Genomic DNA, 24,374 nt, shown 5'->3' with positions numbered 1-24,374 from the left:
TATTCGTCGAAGGCCAGGGATGCTTCTTGCAGTCACTTTTGCTGGCCGGAATCGATTTCGTAGGTGTGTTTTTTAAATCCAGTTGTCTTGTCGATTATTGGTTACGCGTGGCCTGCCACTCCAAGGATGGTCTCTCACTGCATTCGTCTGTATCCAACGTTGCCATAAACACCAAATGGTGTTTCTGTGGACGTTAAATTGTCTTGCAACATCAAGTTGACTCGATCCTGCTTCAAGCATACCAATGGCTCGCAGACGCTCATTTTCGGACAGGCGTGGCATTTCGTAATGTTGAAAAATTACGTAATTATGTTGTTTTTCTGAGTGGTTGTTGTCAGCACGATGCTAAACAATGCATTTGGAATCCCGTTAACGCACATATTTTTATACCCATTCTTGGGTAGTGAAATGCGTGGGGCTTGCATAAAAGTCAACTTTTGCATGAAATGCATGCTTTTCTGTAGCAGTTGCGTTTTAGTGACTTGATTCCATACAGGTACTTTAATATTGAAAACCACTCTATACTTGTTTGAAAAATACACTAAAATATTGATGTCACAGGAACATTTGTTGTTGAATATAGTATAACTTATGTAGTGTTTCTGGGACTCTTTCAGTGTGTTATTAACAAGACAATTTCAAATGATAGAATAGGTAATACATTATTACATGTTTTACAAAACAACAAAACTCACTGGATAATATTCCTGTCCTGTCACTGATTAGCTGTAAATCTGTTCGAATAAGAGACGTCCGGTCACTTTCACGCTATGTATGAAATAATGTTCAGAACGTTTCTTTAGGCGAAAGCTAATCTTAAACATAAACACTCACAATATATTTAGTGTTGTCACATAATCTAGTAAATTTCAGTTGCAGATGAGATTGTTGATTTGTTACAGATCAAGTGTTTGGTAATTGTAACATCAAACAGAAGGATACACACATCTGTATAGTATATCGTTTAATAATGACCAAGTAATTATATATAAGTAACTATTTGCCATTCGGTCTCATCAAAACTTATGAGGGGCGTTCAGTAAGTTTTGCAACTTCAATATAAGACCAAGTCGCAGAATATATTTTGCACTTTTATTTTTCAATATAATCTCCATTCGCCTCAATACACTCATTCCATTTGTCCTTCAAGCTTTTAATACCACTTTTATAGAAATCCGCAGATTGGCCCCCTAACCACGCCTCTGTGGCAGCCTTTATGTCCTTGTCATCATGGAAGCGTCTTCCACCTAGGGCAGATTTCATTTGCCGGAACAGGAAATAGTCACTGGGGGCTAAGTCTGGGCTGTAGGGGTGGGTGATTTAACTGTGAGTCGGAGGATATATCTGTGTAATCGTGCAAACTCGAATATGGTGACGAAATATACTCAGACACATATCTAGTTAATGACAAAAAACAAGTTTCAATAACAAAACTAAGGAAGTATTTTCACAATCTGAGAATGTGAAGAACATAACAAATGCCATTAGCTGTACATAAGGTGACAAAGACCACAAACGTGTATGACCACCTCGTAAAATATTTTAGTATGACGCGTCAGAAGATCGAACCACGGACATGCGTGCGTAAGTAAGTGCCTACATGCTAAGGTACCTGCATGCGATAGGGCGTGCTAATTAAAGGGCCTGCGTGCGTAAATGAATGTGTGCACAAGTGCCTGATATTGTGTTATTTCGCGTCCGGGGATCAAACCACCGAACTTCCCCTCTCTGATTAGAGGCTTTGTCCACTAGACTATGCAGGTAGACTATTTGTTGGTTGGTTGGTTTGTTCTTTAACGCCGCACTCAGCAATATTCCAGCTATATGACGGCGGTCTGTAAATAATCGAGTCTGGACGAGCAATCCAGTGATTAATATCATGAGCATCGATCCACACAATTGGGATCGATCACATGCATCAACCGAGCCTGACCTCTTACGACAAGCATAGTCACCTTTTACGACACAGACTATTTGTTATGTCAAATGATAGACTTGTGTGGATCGACACTCATGATGTCAATCACTGTATGTCAAACTAAATAATCCAATACCTAGAAGAATTACTTGGAGCCCTTACTGCCCTAATCTACGGTGGCCCATAAGGGACATGGAGTCTGTTTTTTCAATATTTTGATATTTCACTTACTGTTATCGTAACCTTTTGCAAGTTAACACGATTTGTCATACAGATATGTAATAAAACATGTATAAAGAAGATATTGAATCGCTGAAAGGTGAAGCGAAAATGTCAAAAACTAAAATGAAAATGTCAAACACACAAACGCAAAGGTCAAAACTAAAATGAAAATACAGAAAACTATTTCCACCGCCGTGATCATATTCCTACCGCGTTTTCTGTAATTTCATTTTATTGTTTGACATTTTCGCTTTTGTTTTTGACATTATCGTTTTTGTTTTTGACATTTTCATTTTAGTTTTTGACATTTTCATTTTAGTTTTTGACATTTTCGCTTCACCTTTCAGCGATTCAATATCTTCTTTATTAGTAGTAGCAGTAGTTTGTCTGTTGCACTAGCCAGATTGTCAGAGGGCTGTATTCATGGCAGCAAATCCGGTACTCTCTCAATGTCAGTCAACAGATTGGGAGGTACCAAACCTAAGGCACCGAGAACAATAGAGAGTCGGACAACTTGGTACTTGTGATGCAAGCGTGACATTTCAAAAGCGAGGTCTGCATATTTGTCATGTTTTTCCTGAATCTTGTCAATCACATCAGTGTCAAACAGTACAGACAATTCAATGGTATAAATGATTTCATTCGATTTCTCAAAAAGGGGATAAGATCAGGTTTGTTGGCCTGGATAGGTCTGAGGGTGTATACCGGCCTATTCCAAAGAATTTTCTGGTTCGTTCCATCAATGGACGTCTGTGTCAAAACCACAAGCATGGCGAAGACGGTAATAAAAGGATCAAGCCACTTCTACATGTCTTACGATACAGTGTTTGTACCAAAGCTAGGCATCCACTGACACAGGTCGGACAGCCTCATCAAATTCATTGCATAATTGCATACACAGTTTGATGCAACATCACTCTTTGACGGTTTCGAGTGGGAAGTGACTGGTCCTGATCAGCAAACAGAAAGCCTTCTGTTTCACTTTTCAGGCCAGCCGACTTCATCCAAGCGAAGGACGTTGCAGGGTTGCTGAACGCCTCAACTCACTGCACATAACGCAATGCAGTGGTCGTTCAGATTTGATATGACACTTCGCTTGGTTGACACTCATTTCTGTACCGCCCAGCAATACAGAACCATAAACAAAATCAACGTTGACATTGAGATTATGTCCCATATCCTTGGTTCGTTTACGAAAACTGTGGAATGCCTTGTTTCCATCATGAGTCTTGACATGCTTTACAAGAGGATGATAAGATAAATAGATGTGTGCAAAAGTGGACAGAACAATTCTATAATGAAGAGCCCCAACGTTAATCAAATCACGCGCTCTCCCATTATGATTGGTATATTATTATCATTATGATAATTATCACTACTTCTGCTACTACTTTTATCAAATTTGATTTTGCGACTTTAACATTTCACATGATCTGTAATATTGACAGATCTAAGACAAATGCGAGCTGGATGTATCCTTGAAGTCTTGTTACTTTGTTAATGTTACGATGCAGTTAAGCGGCTATAGACTTTCTGTGACTACTTCACACATTTTCTGCAGGTAGGACCTATTTTGCAAAAAACTATCTTTCTCTTGCCACATAAAAGACATCCCACTTTCGATGGTTGACGTATCTCTTGATTATGAAGATGTCGCATAGCTCCATTATTTCAGTCATAATTACAAGAGTTTTTAACATTCAGAACAACATATCTACAACTTCATCCAAATATTAGTGTACCAGTGTATATAGTAACATTTCAGGATCAATTATGTATGATCAACTGTGCCTTACCCGTCGAACATTATTTTTCAGGTCCAGAGACCCTGTATGTTATCGTCATTTTTTCCGCTGGTCTAGGAGTAATCATCCTTGTCATTATCATTGTTATGGTATTCAGGTAAGTGACATTTAGAACACTTTGTGTAAAATGAGTAAAATATATCACAGAGAATAAGTACGAAAAATGTAAAAATACATGCACTTTGATGATACCACTGCATTCTGTTCTAGGCGCTACTGGGCCAGGAAGGAGTTAACGAAAGGTCCTCACAAGCTCCTTCTGAACTCAACTGATCTGACATTCCTTTTGAAGAAAGACAAAGGCAAAGGATCCCGAGTAAATATACCTTACTAGCTATACCCCGTGCTGTATACTCATATGTATAACGTCACTCAAATATAATTCTTTGTTAGCATGTTCCGGGTTCAAGGAGGTCCCCGGCCACCTATGCCTGTTGTTTGAAGTGACGGATCAGGTGGCCAGGTTCGAAGACGTTGGAGGCTTGGAGATGTTGGTCATCACAGCACTGATATGTCTGGTCCAGACTCGATTCTTCACAGGCCGACGTCATATACAAGGCATATTGCTCAGTGTGGCGTTAAACATCAAACAAATATATGTTGAAATAACATGATGACAATGTGTAAACTAAGAGTGTAAAAAGACTGCATTAGAAAATGCTCAAATTATTCAGTAGTTTAAGCTAAAACTCGCACAATTATGTACTTATAGATCGTAAGTAACCTTTTATGCAAATTCTGTTAGGCGAGAAATAACGATACTGGTAGACATGAGCCTGGCAAATCACAAACATCAGTTGCAAGGCAATTCAAGCATGTCCGGAGCAAACTTTCCCAACTTAGGGCACGATATCGGTACAACCAGTCATCTTCCTTGATCTTGGAGACACAGAATCACTACACCCGGGCTCTAAACACGACACTCTCTGCAACGTACACTCCAGCACAACTTGCTGGTTACCTATCTGTCCGTAACGGTTTACGAGCTGCCAGAATTCGAGCAAGCAGGCTCTGCGTCCGGTATATTTTATCTTAAAGTAATCGATTTCAGCCTTGCTTGAGATAGTGACGTAAGCGACCCATTCACTCACTTTTCCTTTAACATTTGATGAACTATGTTTCACTTTGTAATTGTACATGTCCCAAGTATCGCTTTAAAAGCCTTGTATAGTGAGTTACTGAGTGAGTTAAAATTTAACGTCGCATCAGCATTATTTCAGCCATATAGTGACGAGACCAAGTTGATTTATCCAAAATTTATTCAAGAATACAAAGTTTTATTTAAAAAACATTTATCACAAATATTTGGGCAAAACAATATCGTTTATACATTTTTAAAACACGGGCTATATGCCACCTCGCTGGGGATCATAGGGACTTAAAGGCCTTGTCTCTTGAAAACCACGTTACCTTAAGGGGGAGTATTTACAGAGACTTTACAGATATACAATGATAACAGAGTTCATGAGAAATATATCATCTTTTTACTTATCTACCGCTTGGTTGAACGTTGCCACCGTGTCAGTACCCATGTCATCTAAAATATGAGATATGTCAAAATATATTTATGGTGTTTATCTTTTCAATCAACATACTAACTGTTAAAAGGCTTCGTAGCAACTAACGGGATAGGGTGGTTAGGCTCGCTGACTTGGTTAATGCATGTCATCGTATCCAAATTGCGTAGATCGATGTTCATGATGTCAATCACTGGATAAATTGGTCCAGGCTAAATTATTTACAGACCGCCGTCATATAGCTTGAATATTGCTGAGTGCGTACTTGAACAACAAACAAACAAACGTAGCACCATCAACACACACAAGGTGTGAATACAAATTGTATTTCAAAGGGAAACACATAAAACACTCTTTCCTTAATTAACAAGCATTATGTTTGTCTGGATTACTTGGCAGCACATGCCCGTTCTTAGGGCTTCGCCGAAGTGGTAAACATCAAAGACCTGCATCCCCACTCTGGCTTATCCCCCACACCAAGCTGACACACCGTGATGTCACAGACATACTTTTCAAAACGGCGTTTAAAACGGTTGTTTAAACCAAACTGACTCAGTCAGACGAAAATAGTTTTCTTACAATTTTCTTCCACGCTTCATTTAGTAGAAAAGAAATCCATTTCTTTGGCAAATACCATGTGGCACCAAGCTCATAATCGTTTGTTTGTAATCGAACCTGTCCCTACATTCCATGCCATGTGTTGTTGATCTTATTGGCAAACATTAGCTGATGTATGTTTAGTGTCTGATCTCATACGAAACAAAAGCTATCGCCTATGAATCATGACCTTAATTGCCTAGAGTCTTAATGGAAATATGTCAGGATGAGGTGATGTGAAAATAAATCTGGAGTGTTTCTACGTTTCTATTTGATACAAAATACATGAAGCAAGTGTTGTAGAACATACTCGTAGAAAGTATAATAATCATTAAATACACCCATAACATTCATTTTATGACATCGGTTATAGCGGTGATACATGTCCACAACTTCAGTAATTCAAACCAAACCGCTCTGTGACTTGCGTAATGTCACGCGGGAAGACAGGTCACAGCAGCATATTTTTGTCGGTGTAACTGTATAACTCTCGATGAAAAAATGATAAAATCTCCGGTGTCGTTTGACAGAGCTCACACCACCGGAAGCATTGATAATTAATATCTATTGGACTGCAAACTATTTATCTTTGAGCCAACTTAAAATTCGATGCTATTAATCTGTATCCTTAAATAGCAGTTTCATAACACTTAAGTGAAGCATTCTCCTTTTTATCCGTTTAAGCATTATCTCCAACATGAAAGTAATACATGTAAATATCCGTGCACCGGAATGACATCGTGCTGTTTCCGGTCTGCATACATGTTGTTGATGTAATACTCTGATGTTATTTATAAACGCTTTATTTAAATGATTTATGCTATCTTTAACACTCGTAGTTTGAATATGTTTATGGAAATATTTTGGAGCTGCTGTCCACAACTTCTTCTGCTGACCCGTACAACGATGTCCTGGGAAAATTGTGCTCGTATGGCCATGCATCTGACATATGTCCTTCACCGTAGGGCCGACAAAATATATGCCAGCTTCTCCCTTTGAATCCAAGTTCGAAAATGTCTAGAAGTAACCAAAAGTATCATTTGCAGTCGTACGCAAGAAAGTGCGTTGGATTCGTTGTGAACACATGTTTGTTATCAGTTAAAAGTTGCAATCTCAGCGCCATGTCCTGCTCTAATATCCTTGGCACATAAATAGTTATCATTTCAGCTTAACAGAATATGTGAACTTAACTGAGGTCAAAGTTATACCAGATTGTTGGCAAGGTTGTTAGGTTTTCTTTGTATAGAGTTATAATGGTATAATTGCAGCATTTTGGGAATGAATCATGCATGAAGTATGATTTCGATTTGAGTCAATGAGTGATTTCTTCAAATATGTCCTATTCTGAGAGGCTTGTCAGAATAGCGAAACTTTAACAAGTTACACTATATATCTCGTCCATTGATCAAATGACATGTTACATCCATAAACAAATGCTATACTGCATTCAAACTGATGTTTAAGAACATAAATCAAACTTGAATCATCAAGTAAAGTTTTCTATGAGAATATTGATCAATATCCCTCTGTTATACATGCTTTATGACTTCATAATTCAAAATTTGTTGTCAAGACAGCGATTAATGACGGGTTTCTTTCAATATTGTTGGTACTTGTGACGTGCATTAATGAACAAGAATCAACACCAGGCATTATATCATTACACATTGACAGATATGTCAAGAATTTGTAATAATGAACCTTCACTGCCAATTGTCTACCAAGGAAATTCATGTATAAGTCAATTGATGATCTTCCAAATAATGCTGGAAATCCTTTATTTTACAGATGATGAAGAGCACCATGTTTGACAAACCTGATTTAGTAAAAGCATCTGAGCCCAATAGGTCAACAGTCAGTATTAACGAACTGAGTGATTACACAGAGACTGCTAGATACAACGTAAGTGCGTTATATGTAGCCAGTATAGTCCATATAGCATGTCTGTTATGTTTTCACAGCACATTGATGATTATTCGCATAACAATGCAATTTTTATCATAAATTAGCTTTTCATGTTTCAACAACAGGTAAAATAATTTCATATAAGATATGCTGTTATCCACAGGGGGATCTGGTGCATGTAAAGGACTTGCGTATAAAAGGTTTTGAAGTCAAGAACAAGATTATGACCCACGTCAGAAGTGTAAGTAGATGATTTTGAAGAAAATATCATGGTATCATTACAAACAACACCTAGGCTGCGTTCCTTGGGCACGCCAGAAACCTATGTTTGTTGGTTCGAATTCCGGTTCGCCCCGATAATGTTTCTAGGTTTGTCAGTACCATGCCAAAGTAGTAAACGTCTATTAAAAGTGGCACTAGACCAAATTTACTCTCACAAGAAAGACATTAACACAAAATATGTGAGGCATGTTGTAAAATTAAGTAGTCTCTTTGTCACAAAGATCAAAACGCTGCAAAGACGAAATCCATGAGCCAAACGTAGGAAAAACATCACATGAGAACCACGGGATGGTTGTCTGTTAGCAACTGTTCAACTGTGAAATCATCCCACGGCTAACACAATGAAACAGGCGTCAGCGCACGATTGGAAGCAGGACAATCGCTGTCGCCTGTAGTCAGGGTATTTAGTGTGTCACACCAAAGTACCGACATTAGACCTTGGTATCGGTACCAAAAGCATGGCCTGTCACGTAACCGACCCAGTCCAGGCTGACCTCGTGTTGCATGGCTGCTCACGGCCGCTTCATGCGGATATATTATTCGCGGAATAGGTGACAAGAACATTATCATCTCCAACAGCACAAAGTCCATGATTGCGAAGGATATACCAGACAGTGTGTACGATTTTGTGAGGACTCAGAGACAAACGACCTGTCAGAGGTATTGTTGTGATGCATCGTCAACTACGACGTCAACGATGTCAAGCACTCAGAGCGTGGTCTAATCAGCGATGAAAGGCCCGTAAATTCAACGACGAGTCAAGACAGATGCTACATCGAACTGATGGAAGAGCAAATATCTACTAATGTCAGCTGCTTACGGTAGATCTAGATATATGACGGTGACAGCATAATGATGTGAGAAAAAACTCCCACAAAGGTAGAATAACCCAGGTTGTGAGTGCAAGGTAATGAAATCCTACAGCCACGCGTTGTTCTGTAACCATGTTGACGTCATTTTTCATCACGCCAATGGTGGACGTATACAGCACGTGTCACAGAAGCATTAACACGAAACCACAATGAACAGGTCCCCATGTGGCCCTCTAATTCGCCAGTTTTAAACCCCTATGGGATTCCCGAGGACAGCGTCATTTTGAACCATAGACACTAAAATCACATGGCGAGCAGCCTTACATTCCACAACGCGTAATTCGTACTCTTATTTGGCCAATGAGAAGGAGGAATCAGACAGTTTTCGTAGTTTGCAATATGTCATCACTCATTAAATCTTCAGATGTCTTTAGTGTTACTCCAAACACACAAAAAAGAAATCTGATCTAAACAAATATTCACTCCACGCAGGCCTTCTCTCCGTAATTAAGAGCAAACTGCCTTTTTCTAAACCCTTATGTTTCCATTAAAGTCTGCTAATGTATCTCTCCAAGGTTGATGCACGTGATCCTACTTATGTAAAAACTTCATGGGTAATTATGCTCTGTTTACTTAGTTTGTTTAAATGTATTTTATTTTCTGAATCCCCACTGATTGAAACAGCTGGTTTGACGGCCGCATCACCATCACAATGTTAAGCTAACATTCATAGGATAGTATTTTCTTTAGTCATTGTCGGAAGGCATATTTAAATAATTATATCTACAATTACAGGTTACAAAATGCAAAATTGTAGTTACTACAATTTTCAAAGGATGTGTGGCAATACATTTCGTGCAGAAAACATGAAAGAAATCTTCAAAGAGAATGTATTTGGGGACAACAGAGACCTTGGAATTTTGCTCTTTTCTATATACGACTGTTACGTCGGTACATAGCGGCCTGTCTACAAGTATCATGACACAATATACTCATTTTAACTTAGTTCAAGTAATTTATCGCGTTATTTAAATATCTAGCCGAAAACAATCCGGCTCTTGTGCGACCAAAATTTCAAAACTCATGTGTTTTTTGTTTCGCAAATACCTAAAGGTATTTCTACAAGTATCGTAACACATATTTCAACTCATTTTAACTAACTTCAACTTATTTCTAGCGTCGTTAAAATATTTCGCCAATTGGAGAAAACAGTTTGGCCTATGCCATCAAAGCGTCCATTAGAGCAGGATACGCGTATATATATCCTTTTGTGACATCTCTGATTTTCAGTGATCCATTCATATAATATTTAACCCTATTTTGTCTTTCACACCCAATAGAATCTGTTTCTTCTGATAGTCGAGGCTGTTTACACTCTTGCGTTAACGTTTTATATTTGCTCAAAACTACTTATTAGTTTGGCAAAATCACAAATGTGTAACTAAACGTATGGCACATCATTTAACTAATTTGTAGCATAATTCAGCCTATATTTTAGCAGTATTACAAGACAAGGGCGCACATACAAGTTTTGTTTGTTTCTTTGTTGTTTAACGCCGCACTCGGCAATATTCCAGCTATATGACGGCGGCCTGTGTAAATAATCGAATCTGGACAAGACAATCCAGTGATTGATATCATGAGCATCAATCCACGCAATTGGGATCGATGACATGCATAAACCAAGTCAGCGAGCCTGACCACCTCATCCCGTTAGTCGCCTCTTACGACAAGCATAGTCGCCTTTTACAGCAAGCATGGGTTGCTGAAAACCTATTCTATCCCGGATCTTCACAGGTTATGTGCAAAGATGTAACTGTAATTTTGATCAGACGTCATTCAATGTTTCAAAGTAGAATATAATTACAAGACCATCTTTCCTGTGATCCCATTGGTAATTAAGCAGGCGTACATGACAACACATTTCGTTGTATATATACTTTACTAATCGGGTGGGGTGGAGGAGTGTTAGCCTATTAGGGCTAGTTTCGTCAGGGTTTAACCTATAAATGATGATGCCAATTTACAGCTTATCATCCCTTCCTGTCTGGCTTTATCCATATATGTTTACAATTTCATCAGGATTAAGGGGGAATGTAGGTATAATTTTGTGAAATGATCACGGTGTGGTTCTTAAACTTCTTCACATATTTTAGTATAACTCTTTTCAATCTGAAGTATTTCAGTGTAACTAACACCGGGCGTGCTCAGGGTGATTTTGTAGCAAGACGTCGCACACTTACAAAATCAACCGTTTGTATTATTCCTATAGATTTTGTGAGGACATCTAGTTCCTTATTTTCAATATCTTCCGTTGATTCACCAGTCTTTAGTCACATAATAGAATATCAGTTTGGTCATTCTAGAATATCGCTGTAGTTTCTCCACTTTTTGTGAATGATCGTCAACAGTCTTTCGCAAGTACACATTTTCGTCGGTTAGCTCAGCAATATATTTTTTCCATTGCGCAAATCTCACTGAAAGTGTATGAAATCAATCGTTCATTTCCTGCCGCACATCTCAAAGTTCCTTGAGTACTGACAGTCAAGAGGAGAGATGTAAATAAACAAACATTGATACTAGTCCGTACGCACCCCGGCACGTGCATCACATGAAGGAGTACGGCTGCTTTTCGAAGAGTTCTTCTTGGCATGAGAGCCACAAAGACATGGATAGCAATATCAAATCAACTCGTTGTGTACACCATTAAAAACTTTCACAATTTGAAGTTTTCTCCAGAGATGCTTCTCAGTGAGACTGGTCTCGCTGTCCCTAGGTGGCATCCCGCTTGTTACAAATGTTACAAATATAGATGTCAACGAAGCAGTAGAATTGTTTGTCAGCTGTGAACTTAATACCGCAGAATGTATGAAAAAAGAAAACTGACCTTGATCCCAGAAAGTTTGATTATTATTGACCCGACTGTCAAAAAGGAATGAAGAAGGCCAAGAGTACTTTTATACACTTACACACACATTTATAAGAGATTATTCCAGTTATATCGCGGCGTGCCAGCTTAATGTGGGAGGAAATCCCTAAGTGATGCTGGTCTCGGAAGTTTACCACTTTGGTGAAACCCACGAACACGAGTATTGTGATGACAAACCTTGAATCAGTCGGGGCGAACCAGGATTCGGACCCACGATCACAGGTTTCTGGAGCGCGAAAGGGTCGCAACAGCGTATTGCAGTGCCTTAGTCGACTGGGAAAAGTTGAAAAAGAAATGCAAAAGTAGCTGCAGATATTGGAAACGTGAGCGCCAACGGAACATAGGGCAGAGGTTATGCATCAAGAACAAATTGAACGGCTTTTTTAAAAGAGTTGAGATGTATTTCACATACCCGGAAACTTTCTAATAGTTTTCAAAGCGACGGCTGGTTTCATCATTTCAGCAACAGCTAAAGATATACTACTTTGAAAATACAAAGTAGCATTATGAAGGTAGTCTACCGTGACACGAACTGTGTGCGGTGGAGCGTTGTCCTGTTGAAACAGCTCCCTCTAGGAGCCAATGATTGGAAGAAGGTGAGGTTGAAGAATTTGACTCATGTAGCGATTTGCGGTCAAATGTTCCTGAACCACAACCAAGTCAGATCTCCTGGTGTAGGATATAGCCCCCAACACCATGACACTACCGCCACCGAAAGTGTCTAATTCACGTACACGATGAAGGGCAAAACTCCCATTTCGACGACGATAGACGCGTTGTCTTCCATCTCGCCGGTGAAGAAGAAATTGTGATTCATCGCTAAACCACACACGTCTCCAGTTTCTCAAATTCCAAGGCTGTAAGGTATGGAACCAACGCAAGCGTCGCTGTCGATGGATCTGCTGCAAAACAGGGACGATAACTGGTCTTCTGGGTCGGACTCCAGCCTCGCGAAGATGGTTTCTGACAGTCTGGTCCGATATCCTCTTTAAAGCAGGGATGCGTCCTTCCGTCTCCGTAGCTGTGGCATTGCGATGACGTAGGTGGAACAGTCGAATAGAGCGATCCTGTGCAGGGGTGGTAACTCTTGGTCAGCAGGTCTGCAGTGGAATTGAACTGTGTGTATCGGTCCCAAAGACGGCAAATGGTCTGTTGTGGACGTTGAAGTGGCATACAACAGAAGACTGCGATTCCTCTCTTTGGATACGTCATATGGCGATGTTCCGATCGGCAGCGCCGTCTCGGCATTTTCGAACTTGACAAATGAATGACAAATTATTGGCTTATGTTTGCCTTTTTATAGCCACTACCACGAGTTACGAATGCCATAACTTGCACGTGCATTTTGCTTTACTGTTTTCCTCCATGACATTTTTGAACAAGTATGAAAACAATGCCGTTTAAGACATTGCAAATCGACAGTGGCTGCGCTTTGACGCACCGTTTGTCGAATATCAGGCAACAAACATTTGTCCAATTTATATACCGGATCTTTTGTGTAGTCAGGTTCAATGAACTACATACTACCTGTGCGGGGTTTTTTTAAAGAGTGTAATATGCTGATGGAAATGATTAAGTCTTTTGAACCAATTATTTGTTCCATCCTACTTTTTTTGTTGGAATGATTTTTCAGTGGATATTTCCCGGATTTTTATGGACTAGAGCAATATATATATATATACTGAACCGCAAAAGAAACGTCACCCCAAATAACATTACATGAATGGTTGTCATTTAAATATCTGGGTATTTTTTGTCAAAGAGTCTAAAATTTAGCATCACCTTGTCCGGAAAAATGAAATTTGATAAAAACAAAGCAGATGACAATAAAACCGATCGCTCAAACGCATCACGGCAACGGCCATGGTAAACCGCTGCACGTGAGTTCCGTGTAAATTGAAATGCACATGCGTTCCCCATTTCTTGCACTATAAAAATCCACCCAAATCGGATAACATTCATTGGTTATTGAACTGCTACCACATGCCAAGATTGACAAGAAATCAGCGTCACCAAGCCCTTGGACGATTGCAAGGTGGACAAACCGCCCGGCAAGTAGCCAATGCATTTCAGGTCCACGTAAGGACCATAAACAGGCTCCAGAAACGGTACCAGACCACCAACACTACAGATGACCGACCACGTAGTGGAATACCAAGGGTCACCACCCGACGTCAGGATCGTCAGATTGTGCGACAGTATCTTCAAGATCGCTTTGTTACTGCTGTGGAAACTGCTCGACAGACAATGGGGACACAACAGCGAAACATTTGTGCCGACATCGTGTGTCGACGATTGACGAGCAGATACCTCCACTGTCACAGGCCATACCGAGGACCCATTCTGACACAACGTGATCATATGACGTCACTATTGAATGTGACGTCACCTATCCCTACCATATGACGTCACCGGCCTACCTTTAGAACAGGGACTAGATTTTCGAAACGATCTTAGCTAAGATAAATCTTAACAACTTACATTCAAAGATAAGATATCTTAAGGTTAAGATAAGATAGATTTTCGAAACTATCGTAAACCTGTCGTAGATCGTTCAGAGCTACGATACCTATCGTGACTCTGACAGAGAACTCATTTGTGTTAGAGATAAAAAAAAGCGGGTGTTTCCCAATGACGTCACGGGGATTTCCCAGCTGCTGACAATAACAACAACATAGATAAATGACACGGAATTCATGATCACATTGTCATGTCACATTGTTTAACACGCACATATTTGAGTGAAATTCTGTACAATCCTACATATGTCCTACATGTAGACGTGTTGTTCTTATGATAAAAGATGCCATGACTAACCGAACACAAAAAGCATTCGTGTGCCATGCAATAGCATTTTTCAAAGCCAAAAGATGTTATAATAATAAGTTACCACACTTTAGCTATTAGAATGGAAATAATGTGCCAAAAGATACTTCACTATTTTCCCTTCAAATGGTCCTCTCGTGACCGCGCAGAACTTTATGATATAAAAACATCGCGTACAAAGTCAAGGACGAAAGTAAGGGACGTTATTCTAAATGACAATGACGAGACCTTTGATCGAACAGCATATGCGTTCAGCATTTAACATGCGTGTTCAAGTCTGATGTTAAGTGATGATTACTGTATATGTTTGTGTTTATGTCAAAAGTCAAGTTTATATTAGTGTTAACACCAACATTATACGTGGAAACACTCAAAACAAAAATTATTCAGGAAGCAGCGCACCCACAAGCAAGATTTTATGACAATCTAAGCTTGTTAAGTTTGTTTTGTTATTTATGCATCCAATATATTTCACGAATTAACCAAGGACTTAAATACAATATCAAGCTATAAGTATTCAGATGATGAAATTATTTTTTATCTATCTAGATCCATAATTCTTTCAAAATTTAAAAGTGACACTAATTTTCGTTCGCAAAGAGAGAAATTTCGGAATTGCCAAGTTATGTTGTCTCATGGAACACACCACAAGTTAATGTAAACATACATATAATGTAGTCATTTTCTATCCTTTTAAATTAAGTAGAGTTAATAAACTGATTTGTCTGATTTCATTTAAATCTGACTAAGGAGCGAAATACTTTGTAATGTGTCAAATCTATTCCAGAACGTAGTTCAATGATGTTTGGCTTGTCTGACAGCATTGCTGAGGATCGTTTACTAGTATTTGTCCGTTGACCCTAAACGTGACAACGATTTTATTGTTTGAATGGTCTCAAGTATATCTATATATTTTTTAAACATAAAACGGGAAGATGTAGACTTAAATATTAAAAACATCAAAATATTTTAAAACCGGTTTATTGAATGCAAAGATTATTGTGTTGAAAATGTGTATTTTATGTTGATCAGTAAATTTCATTCAATAAACTTTGTTTCTGCGAACATATATTTGAAAGTGAATTTTGGACAATGTGCAATCTATGCTACATTTTGACGAGAACCAGAACGAGCATGGGAACTCATTTTTTATTTGATTTGTCGATACAAAAATCTGTGCTTAACTTTTGCTGTCAAAATTTCAGTAAATTGTTATATTTATAAGGGAAAACATCTATATGCCGTTAATCACCTGTTTTTAAAGAATGCAATTGTTCAACAGACAGTTTTTAATCACTTTTTATCAAATATTTGTCTTTCAAGAGGATATAGATAACGTAGGTATTGAATTTAAAACGAAACAAATTACAATTACTTTTGCAAGAAAAATATTAGATATTGTATACAAATATTCGATCACATGTATTTTACTTGTTAAGTCAATAAATACTACACTGTATAGTTAAAATTCAATTATTAAAACCACCCGTCCCACACGATTTTAGATGTAAAAACTTATGCGAAACCTTTATGGTTGTTTTTACACATATAGATTGATATAATTTTATAAAATGCGAAAATAAAGACTAAAGCATTGACACAAATGCGACTCAGAAAATATAACAGCGGAACTCTGCGCTTTATGAAAACTGTACCATTGAGCAAGGTGTCCCGGGCGAATACACAGGGAAACCACTCTCAACTAGAGTTTGAACTAAGATTAGCTCCCCCTAAACTATCAATAAGGTCACGGTCATTACTGTAGCCTGTCGACACCTTCCGTTTTTATCCTTCCCAAATTATCGAAAAGGTATGTTGTTTCACACTTCTTCAGCATGGACTCGGATAGAAAAATAATGTAAGCTATCGACTCCACAGTTATGTGTATCGCTGTCGCGATTAAGAACATTTTTGACGTGAAATCCTTGATGCGTTCTTCGTGTTTTCGAAGTGTCAATTTGAATCACTCAGTTTTACAAAATGAAATGTCAATGTTTGAACGTAAAGCGGACTAATTGTTTGGCAAAATATCTATGGAAAAGTATGCCTCCATCTTGGATGAAGATAAAATAAACTTACGACAGGTATAGGGCTATCTTAGATTTACGACAAACTTAAGATATCTTAGGGCTACGATAGTTTCGAAAATATGCTACGATAGCATACGATTTCCTTACGACAAATTTACGATAATTTTAGGGCTACGATCGTTTCGAAAATCTAGGCCCAGTACAGTACCACAAACCTTTCAAACACGTGACAATACCCTATGACGTAATTTGTGAAATTTTGTTGCCAGTCGCACCGACGAAACAATGCCCTGTGACGTCAGGGGTCAGCGAGTGTGCATAAGCTCCTCCCAGTGATCTATCATCTCAACACGCAATGTTATTGAAGGCGCCCCGCGGTGTTGAGAGTTTTGAATATTTGTTAACTAAATATAGCCTGCGGCGGCGCATTTTATAGCAAGCGCTAGTTTACGAAAGCACTTTAATTTTTACACACTCCGTCGCAGTGGTGACTCAGCATAACACCACTGCCACAGGCTAATTTACATATCACGTGACCGGACTTTTCTCTTGTTTGTAAACAAACGCGCTTTTTCAGAAATCAGTATAGAACGGACTAATGCAAGTATTTGGGGTCGCTTTACATATTGTTTTGCATAATTATATAAATATGCTACTACAGCTGCGACAGTGAGTTGCATGATAAAATATATGTATACCTCAAAGTGACCGTATCGCTAGCTCTCTGTTTGGCTTCGATGACAGCACGTGGAGCCGTACAACCAATGTAAACAAAGGATAACTACGCAGAAACAAGTAGATGTTCACGTTTTAGGATACTTTCTTAATGAACCGTAACCGTTCTTTGACATTTGTTTATGAAAATGTGTAAACTTGTCAAACATGAAACGGATGAAAAGCATATGCAATATCTTGAATGGACTTTGAAAGATGTGACGAATCGTCACATGGCGCTGGCCTGTGGCAGAGGTACTATGCTAGCTGGCTGCCGGCCGCATGGAACTCTGGGTAGGAGAGTGTAATTTTTAGTTACTTTTTATTTCGTTTTTCTCCAGTGGCTAAACTGGTTATAAATGTGAACAAATATACATATATTATTTTTTCGGTGCATTAAGTTTCATTATTATGCACAAGAATGCAGTTTATTTGGAATAGTATATTGGCGGTGATCACATCGAAATGTCGCCAGTGTTAGGGTAGGCTACCCCAAACTCTATCCTTAGCCCTTGGACCCCCTTTACGATCAAGCACCCCTTTACGATCATTACGTGTAGTTTAGTGGCTATTGAATTACCCAAACTCTATCCTTAGCCCTTGGGTCCCCTTTACGATCAATCATCCCTTTACGATCATTATGGTTAGATACCCGTTTCGTGGCTATTATAGATTCACACAAAAACGTCGAGTAAAAAGAATTAAATGGTTTTTGTGTCAAATATTTTGGCTACTGGAAACTGTCCTGGGAAATTCACACACAGGCCACTTTCACCGGCTACTTTTTTTCAGTCTGATTCAAAAGCGAACTCATCGTTGTGTCGTCACTAGCCATGCTCATGCCTCCCTCGTTCCTTACTATTATCCACATCATCGTTACAGTGTTCCCTACCACACTTTTCTGTCACAAAATCCACCCGACGAATTATTAAATACCATTTCATTCATGCGTACTCGCGAGTTCGACGTCTGACGTCTGACGCCTGGAGCCGTTTTCAGTTAGCGCCATATCGGCTCATTCCTTACCACTCGGTATCTTGTAGATTACGGAATGGGACGAGTGTGCCAAATGGCATCGGGATTATTCGTAAGTGTCCGTAGACTAAAGTCACGAGACTCCATGCCTACCCGTAACCTTCGTAAGTGTCCTTCACCTATTCGACCCTTTTCGTTCAGTTCCGTAACGTCGTAGGCATGACCAGGTAAATTTGCACATTGTATCACAGTGTGGACGTAGCTCAGTCGGTTAGCTGTCGGGCTTACAATCCGAAGGTCGCGAGTTCGCGTCGGACGGATTCTCACAAAACTGGTTGCTTGTCTTTGAGACATGTGACCTACGGCAGATATCGTCCTCGCGAGAAGTTTTGGTACTGTATTCTAAAGGTGCTCCGACGTCACCTAACAACGGGCGTGATAATGGCCCATCGTCAAGCAATATGAGGGCATTATCAAGTTACAGTGGCCCGCTCATTTCTGATAACATGCGGGCGGTTTAATAATAATTCTACCATGAATTTGGAATTTACTGATTCTGATTGATCAATCAGAGGCTATGAAATCACAATAACCCCCCTCTGATTGAAACAGCTGGTTTGACGGCTGCTTTACCGCGGAAGCTAATATTCATAGAATAGGACTATTTTCAGTCATTGTCGGTAGGCATATTTAAATAATTATATCTACAATTACAGGTTACAAAATGCACAGATGCGGTTACTACAATATTCAAAGGATGTGTGGCAAGACATTTTGTGCAGAAAAACACGACAGAAATCAACAAAGGGAATGTATTTACGTTTTGGAGACAACAGAGAGCTTGGAATTTTTGCGCTTTTCTGTGTACGACTGTGACGTCATATCTTTTGCATCACAATGAGCGATATGACGTCATAATGGTGACGTGCGATGTAGAGCGAAAGCCTTTCAAAGCTTGCTTTGTTTTCTTTAGGGATGTCCACCTCATGTTTGCTTACCAAGTTGCCGTGCTTATATGCTTTCAATGCCTGTCATATGTTCGAGTGAAGTATTAAGGTGTAAACAAACTGCTTGAGGATATACAGCACCATATTTTGTTCGGTGATTCCGTAATTCAGATCGATAACCCACTCAAAACACGGAACTCAACCCATGCCGCTTCAATCAGTATGTTTGCTAATACCAATTACACAAATACAAATACACCAAATACTGCGCGTTCGGTTCCAAATTCAATTTAGCGGGGTTAAATCTACAGGTAACCTAGCTCTACATTGAAAACACAGTATGTTTATCTCCTAATTCTATCCATTTTAGCTATAATGTATCTTATAGCTAAAATGGATAGAATTATCATTAAACCGCCCGCATGTTATCAGAAATGAGCGGGCCACTGTAACTTGATAATGCCCTCATATTGCTTGACGACGGGCCATTATCACGCCCGTTGTTAGGTGACGTCAAAAGATAGGGAACGGTGATGTCACGTTCAATAGTGACGTCATCTGGTTTTGTCTCTGGCGTTTCCATATTTGTAAAATTGGGTCAGTGACATTCGTGTTGATTGCAGTAAATGTTTCCAAACCGATATTGTTGTTTCTTTTTATCTTATAGCAAATTCCATCCATTTTAGCTATAATAACGGTAACGCTATTTTTCAGGGCATTATCATTTGCAGAAGCCCTCGGTCTTTTCAACCGCCCTCCTTCGTCGGGCAGTTAATGGAAGACCTCGGGCTACTGTATATGATAATGCCCTGAAAAATAGCGTTACCCTTATATCAATAGCAGATGGCAGAGAGAGAGAGAGAGAGAGAGAGAGAGAGAGAGAGAGAGAGAGAGAGAGAGAGAGAGAGAGAGTCTGGCGACGCCGTTGGGAACGTTATTCGGATGCTTGTGTTGTTGAGAGAGACTCGTGGGGTGGTCCGAGCATCGTGGTGTGGGGTTGAATTGGTCTTGCACAGAGCATCGTGGTGTGGGGTTGAATTGGTCTTGCACAGAGGGTCGGCCCTGGGGTCTTCCAGAACATCGGTCCATATATAGTAATAACTAAATACGTGGAACAAGATTGAACACAGTTTTATGGCTAGCGCTTTCAACTCGTGCCACGTATGAGTCATGAGTCTCATCAGGCCATTTAAGGATTGAAGTTTTATTTGTTGACGTTCATCAGCTGATGAAGACAGTGTCTCACGTGAGCAAATTCGATGATTTCATTTATGTAAACATGTAAAACGTTTTCTCAGAGATGACATTGATTTTTTATGTTAATTACCTATTGAGGTGCTGGAAGGATCTACGTTAGTTAGTTTTGATAGTGTTAGTTTGTACAGTAATATTGAAACTGAGCTCGGACTGGAAGCTATCAGATACTGGCTGAAAGAATACCGCCATGAAATACCAGATAGATTTTCGGATGAGTTTATCATTGATGCATTGAAGTTAGTTATTACCAATAACGTGTTTTATGTTGATGGATCGTATTATTCACAAAAAAAAGGAGTAGCTATGGTTACTAAGGTAGACCCTACTTATGCAACCCTTGTTTGGGGAATTTTAGAGAATATGTTTTATGATAAGGTGAGAGATACTCTAGGTGAATCTATGAAAGAACAAATTGAATATTTATGGAAAAAAGTTTTTGGACGACTGTTTTATCATATTAAAAATCAGTGAAAGTCAACTTACAGCTATTCATGAAATTCTAAATGCGTCACTCAATTTCACTATGGAAATAAGCGATTCAAGTTTAACCTTTCTCGATTCAAGAATCAATTTAATATCTGGGAGATTTGTACAAACTGATATCTTTTTCTAAAAATACTGATACGCACCAATATTTGGATTTGGGATCATGGCATCCGTATCATACAAAACGTATTATCCCTTACTGTCTCGCAAGACGTATTTGTACCATTGTTTTCGGGAATGATGTTAAAACTACCCGCCTGTTGAACTTAAAGGGGAAGTGTACACGCAAAAATCACTTTCTTTCTTTTTCTAAACAAAACGCAATTTTAGAATTAGTTAGTATCTGTGTTTGAAAATATAAACTAATTTGTTTCACAGTTAAAGTAGGAAGCTCCCAATAGTGTGAAAATGATATGCCGTTATGAGGCCTTCGTTTTTCGAGCTAAACAGGCCTGAGTTATCCCCCTTAGATTATGACGTAATTAGTACCAATGTAACTGGGTCCCTGTCTATTCTCAACGCAAAAGATATCAAGTACCAGTTTGCGGTAAAACAACATGGCCTACGACACACTCCGGCGCAGTGGTGACTCAGCATAACACTATGCTGGCTGGCATCTGAGACGCTAGAATCACACCTGTACCTACACCACGTGAAGCGGCTCTAACAAAGCATGATGACGTCATAATGTTTATCAATTGTCATCTCCGTGTGAACTTGCCCTTTAACCCTCTGGATGCCGAGGTTTTTTTCTGACGCACATTTTCATAAGATCGGAAAAGTGAAGTTTGTGCGAGAATTGCGCTCACGCGACACTGGATCTACCTCTGGCTATAAAATTACCCAGTGGTGGAGAATATGAAATTTCTTATTTAATAGTGTAAATTTAACTGTAAATATCAAACCGGTTTTTAAAAAAGACGCTCCTAAGTGTTGTCCGAGAATTTATTCTGCGTTGAAAAACAGTAAATTTCTCCGCTTTTTATCGTACACCGATAAAAGTACTGTGCGACATTTTTTTTTATTAAGAAGCTTTACGGAAACTGTGAGCGAACAAAATAATGCCTAATATCTGAACGACATAATAACATTTCAAATGGAGTTATATGCGTATGTATAACGACATACATTCAATTCCAAAAATAGCATGCCGTAAATGACGAAAACTGATTTTTCTCTATGACGTCAAAAGGTGACAGAGAGGTTACACACGTACAAAGAAAAGGGGGCATAACTCCGCTATGCTTAGCTCTAGTTTGTTGTAACTCAGGTCACTTGGTGAGAATTAACTGTGGGTAAGGACAATATATTTTCGTGGTGTTTTGTTCAGGGGGAACCAAACTATTCCAACACAAATATCAATATTGAAACTGTACACGTTTAGTTATAAAATATACCCATCAGAAATGATGAAATCGTACTTCATAAAAAGGAGGTAATAGAGAAATGGATGGCCTTATCTAACCTATAACTTTGTCCTTAGATTCCAACATTCTCCTGATTGTGTAAGTGTAATTTGACGAATGTTGCATCATTATTAACGGAGCACAAGCCTTATCACCAAATGTTATGAAATACCCTAAAAATAACACGATACCTTTTGACGTCATGGCTGGTTTTATGTCTTCGATAACGTCGGAAAAAGACGACACTGGTATTTTGATTAATATATATCTCCCCTAATTTTCGTTCATGGTATGGAAAATCTCGATGTGTGAAACGGAATTTGACGCTTTTTCGACACAACATAAAATGACTGCTCTCACCAAGTAAATAATGTCTTGAATATGTAAACAATTAGAACGTTTATCGTGTATCTTAACTGGACAAGACACGCACCTGTTTGGCATCAATTTACGTAAAGAAATTCCCAAAAGAATATTTCAAAACAACCAGAATTATATTCAATATTGAACATATATTTGTTCATGATTATGTTATATTTTCTTACACAATAAAAGATGCAAAGAAAGCTCTATTGGTATAGAATTATCATGGTAATCGTATACGTTTGAACCAACGGGGTACCTGGCATGGGTTTTATTTTTATACATTTTACAATTCCTGGAGAAATAAAGTAAACTGTTTACTATCCTGTGATCACAATATTGAAACAATAATGTAACCATTGATTATATAATGCAAAACAAGAGGAATAATTCGTAAATTGTTTGTGACTAACGCGCACCTGGTGAATCGTTAGATATCACTGTTCTTTGTATCCAACGACATAAAAGACAAATCCAAGACCAAGACATTTCAGAAATGTGTGCATATATTTTACCGAAACATATTATCCATTTTGTTAAAGTAATATATTCAGTTTTAGTTATAAAATAAAATGAAACGGCTGTTCATGGACATTGGTTATATGAACTTATAATATTGACTTATTACACATCCCAAGAAATATGTACATGCTGCAGTTACATTTACACTTCATCTTGTAACACTTGTCCAAAGGAAAGAAATATCGTAGTCGACACTATAAACCTATCACATTGTTATGTAAACAATGTTCAAACAAACAGGAGATTATCAAATGTTCCTTCTTACATGTTGTGGCCTATATGTACGTATGATTTCATTTTGAACATTGACAAATATCCAAAGTGAAATTAATTGTGTGAAAAAATGTATAAAAGACATGCAAAATATACACCATAACTGAAACTGTAAACAGCATGATACAGTGATCGTGTGCACTCTCATTCAAGGACCTTCACCTCAAAGAAATGACCAAATATGTACAACAATGTTGACGTATGACATCACTACCTGTGACCCACTTTTACAAAATGGCGTGTACACTTTCAACAGTACGCGGGATTGTACGAGGGGACTTTCGTTGATTCAGGGATCGTATAAACATAAATGTGACATGTAAGTAATCAGAAACATTCTGACAATCTATGTACTGTTATTTGTTGTCATAATTTTCATAGAAACAAACGGAAATAGTCAGAAATTCCGATAAATACCGTTGTCGTTGTGCGTGATTTTGCGTCAGTCATGGCGTCAACCAGAACGGTAACTTTGACAACTTCTGTTGAAAATATCTAATCATTGCAATGTATCTATTTGAAATTCCGTACTTCTTCCTACGATTCTCTTCCCATGCATGTTCTGAAAATGTTGAGCCAATATATTGA

The 24,374-nt window shown here is 38.6% G+C and overlaps 1 protein-coding gene across 1 annotated transcript in view; it reads left to right on the top strand.

Moving 5' to 3' along the window:
• Positions 1–24,374, top strand: part of LOC124151459 (retinal guanylyl cyclase 2-like) — a 596,567-nt gene that overhangs the window by 58,993 nt on the left and 513,200 nt on the right. The window contains exons 3-6 of the mRNA XM_046523944.2: positions 3,958–4,042; positions 4,156–4,261; positions 7,848–7,961; positions 8,128–8,205. Of these exons, the coding sequence (XP_046379900.2) occupies positions 3,958–4,042; positions 4,156–4,261; positions 7,848–7,961; positions 8,128–8,205 (383 nt within the window). The remainder of the gene's footprint in view (positions 1–3,957; positions 4,043–4,155; positions 4,262–7,847; positions 7,962–8,127; positions 8,206–24,374) is intronic.

Source organism: Haliotis rufescens, unplaced genomic scaffold, assembly GCF_023055435.1.
Source record: "Haliotis rufescens isolate VD_foot unplaced genomic scaffold, xgHalRufe1.0.p SCAF_9, whole genome shotgun sequence".
NCBI classification, from domain to species: domain Eukaryota; kingdom Metazoa; phylum Mollusca; class Gastropoda; order Lepetellida; family Haliotidae; genus Haliotis; species Haliotis rufescens.
The sequence above is the reverse complement of the archived record's forward strand: the minus strand, read 5'-3'. Positions and strand labels throughout refer to the sequence as shown.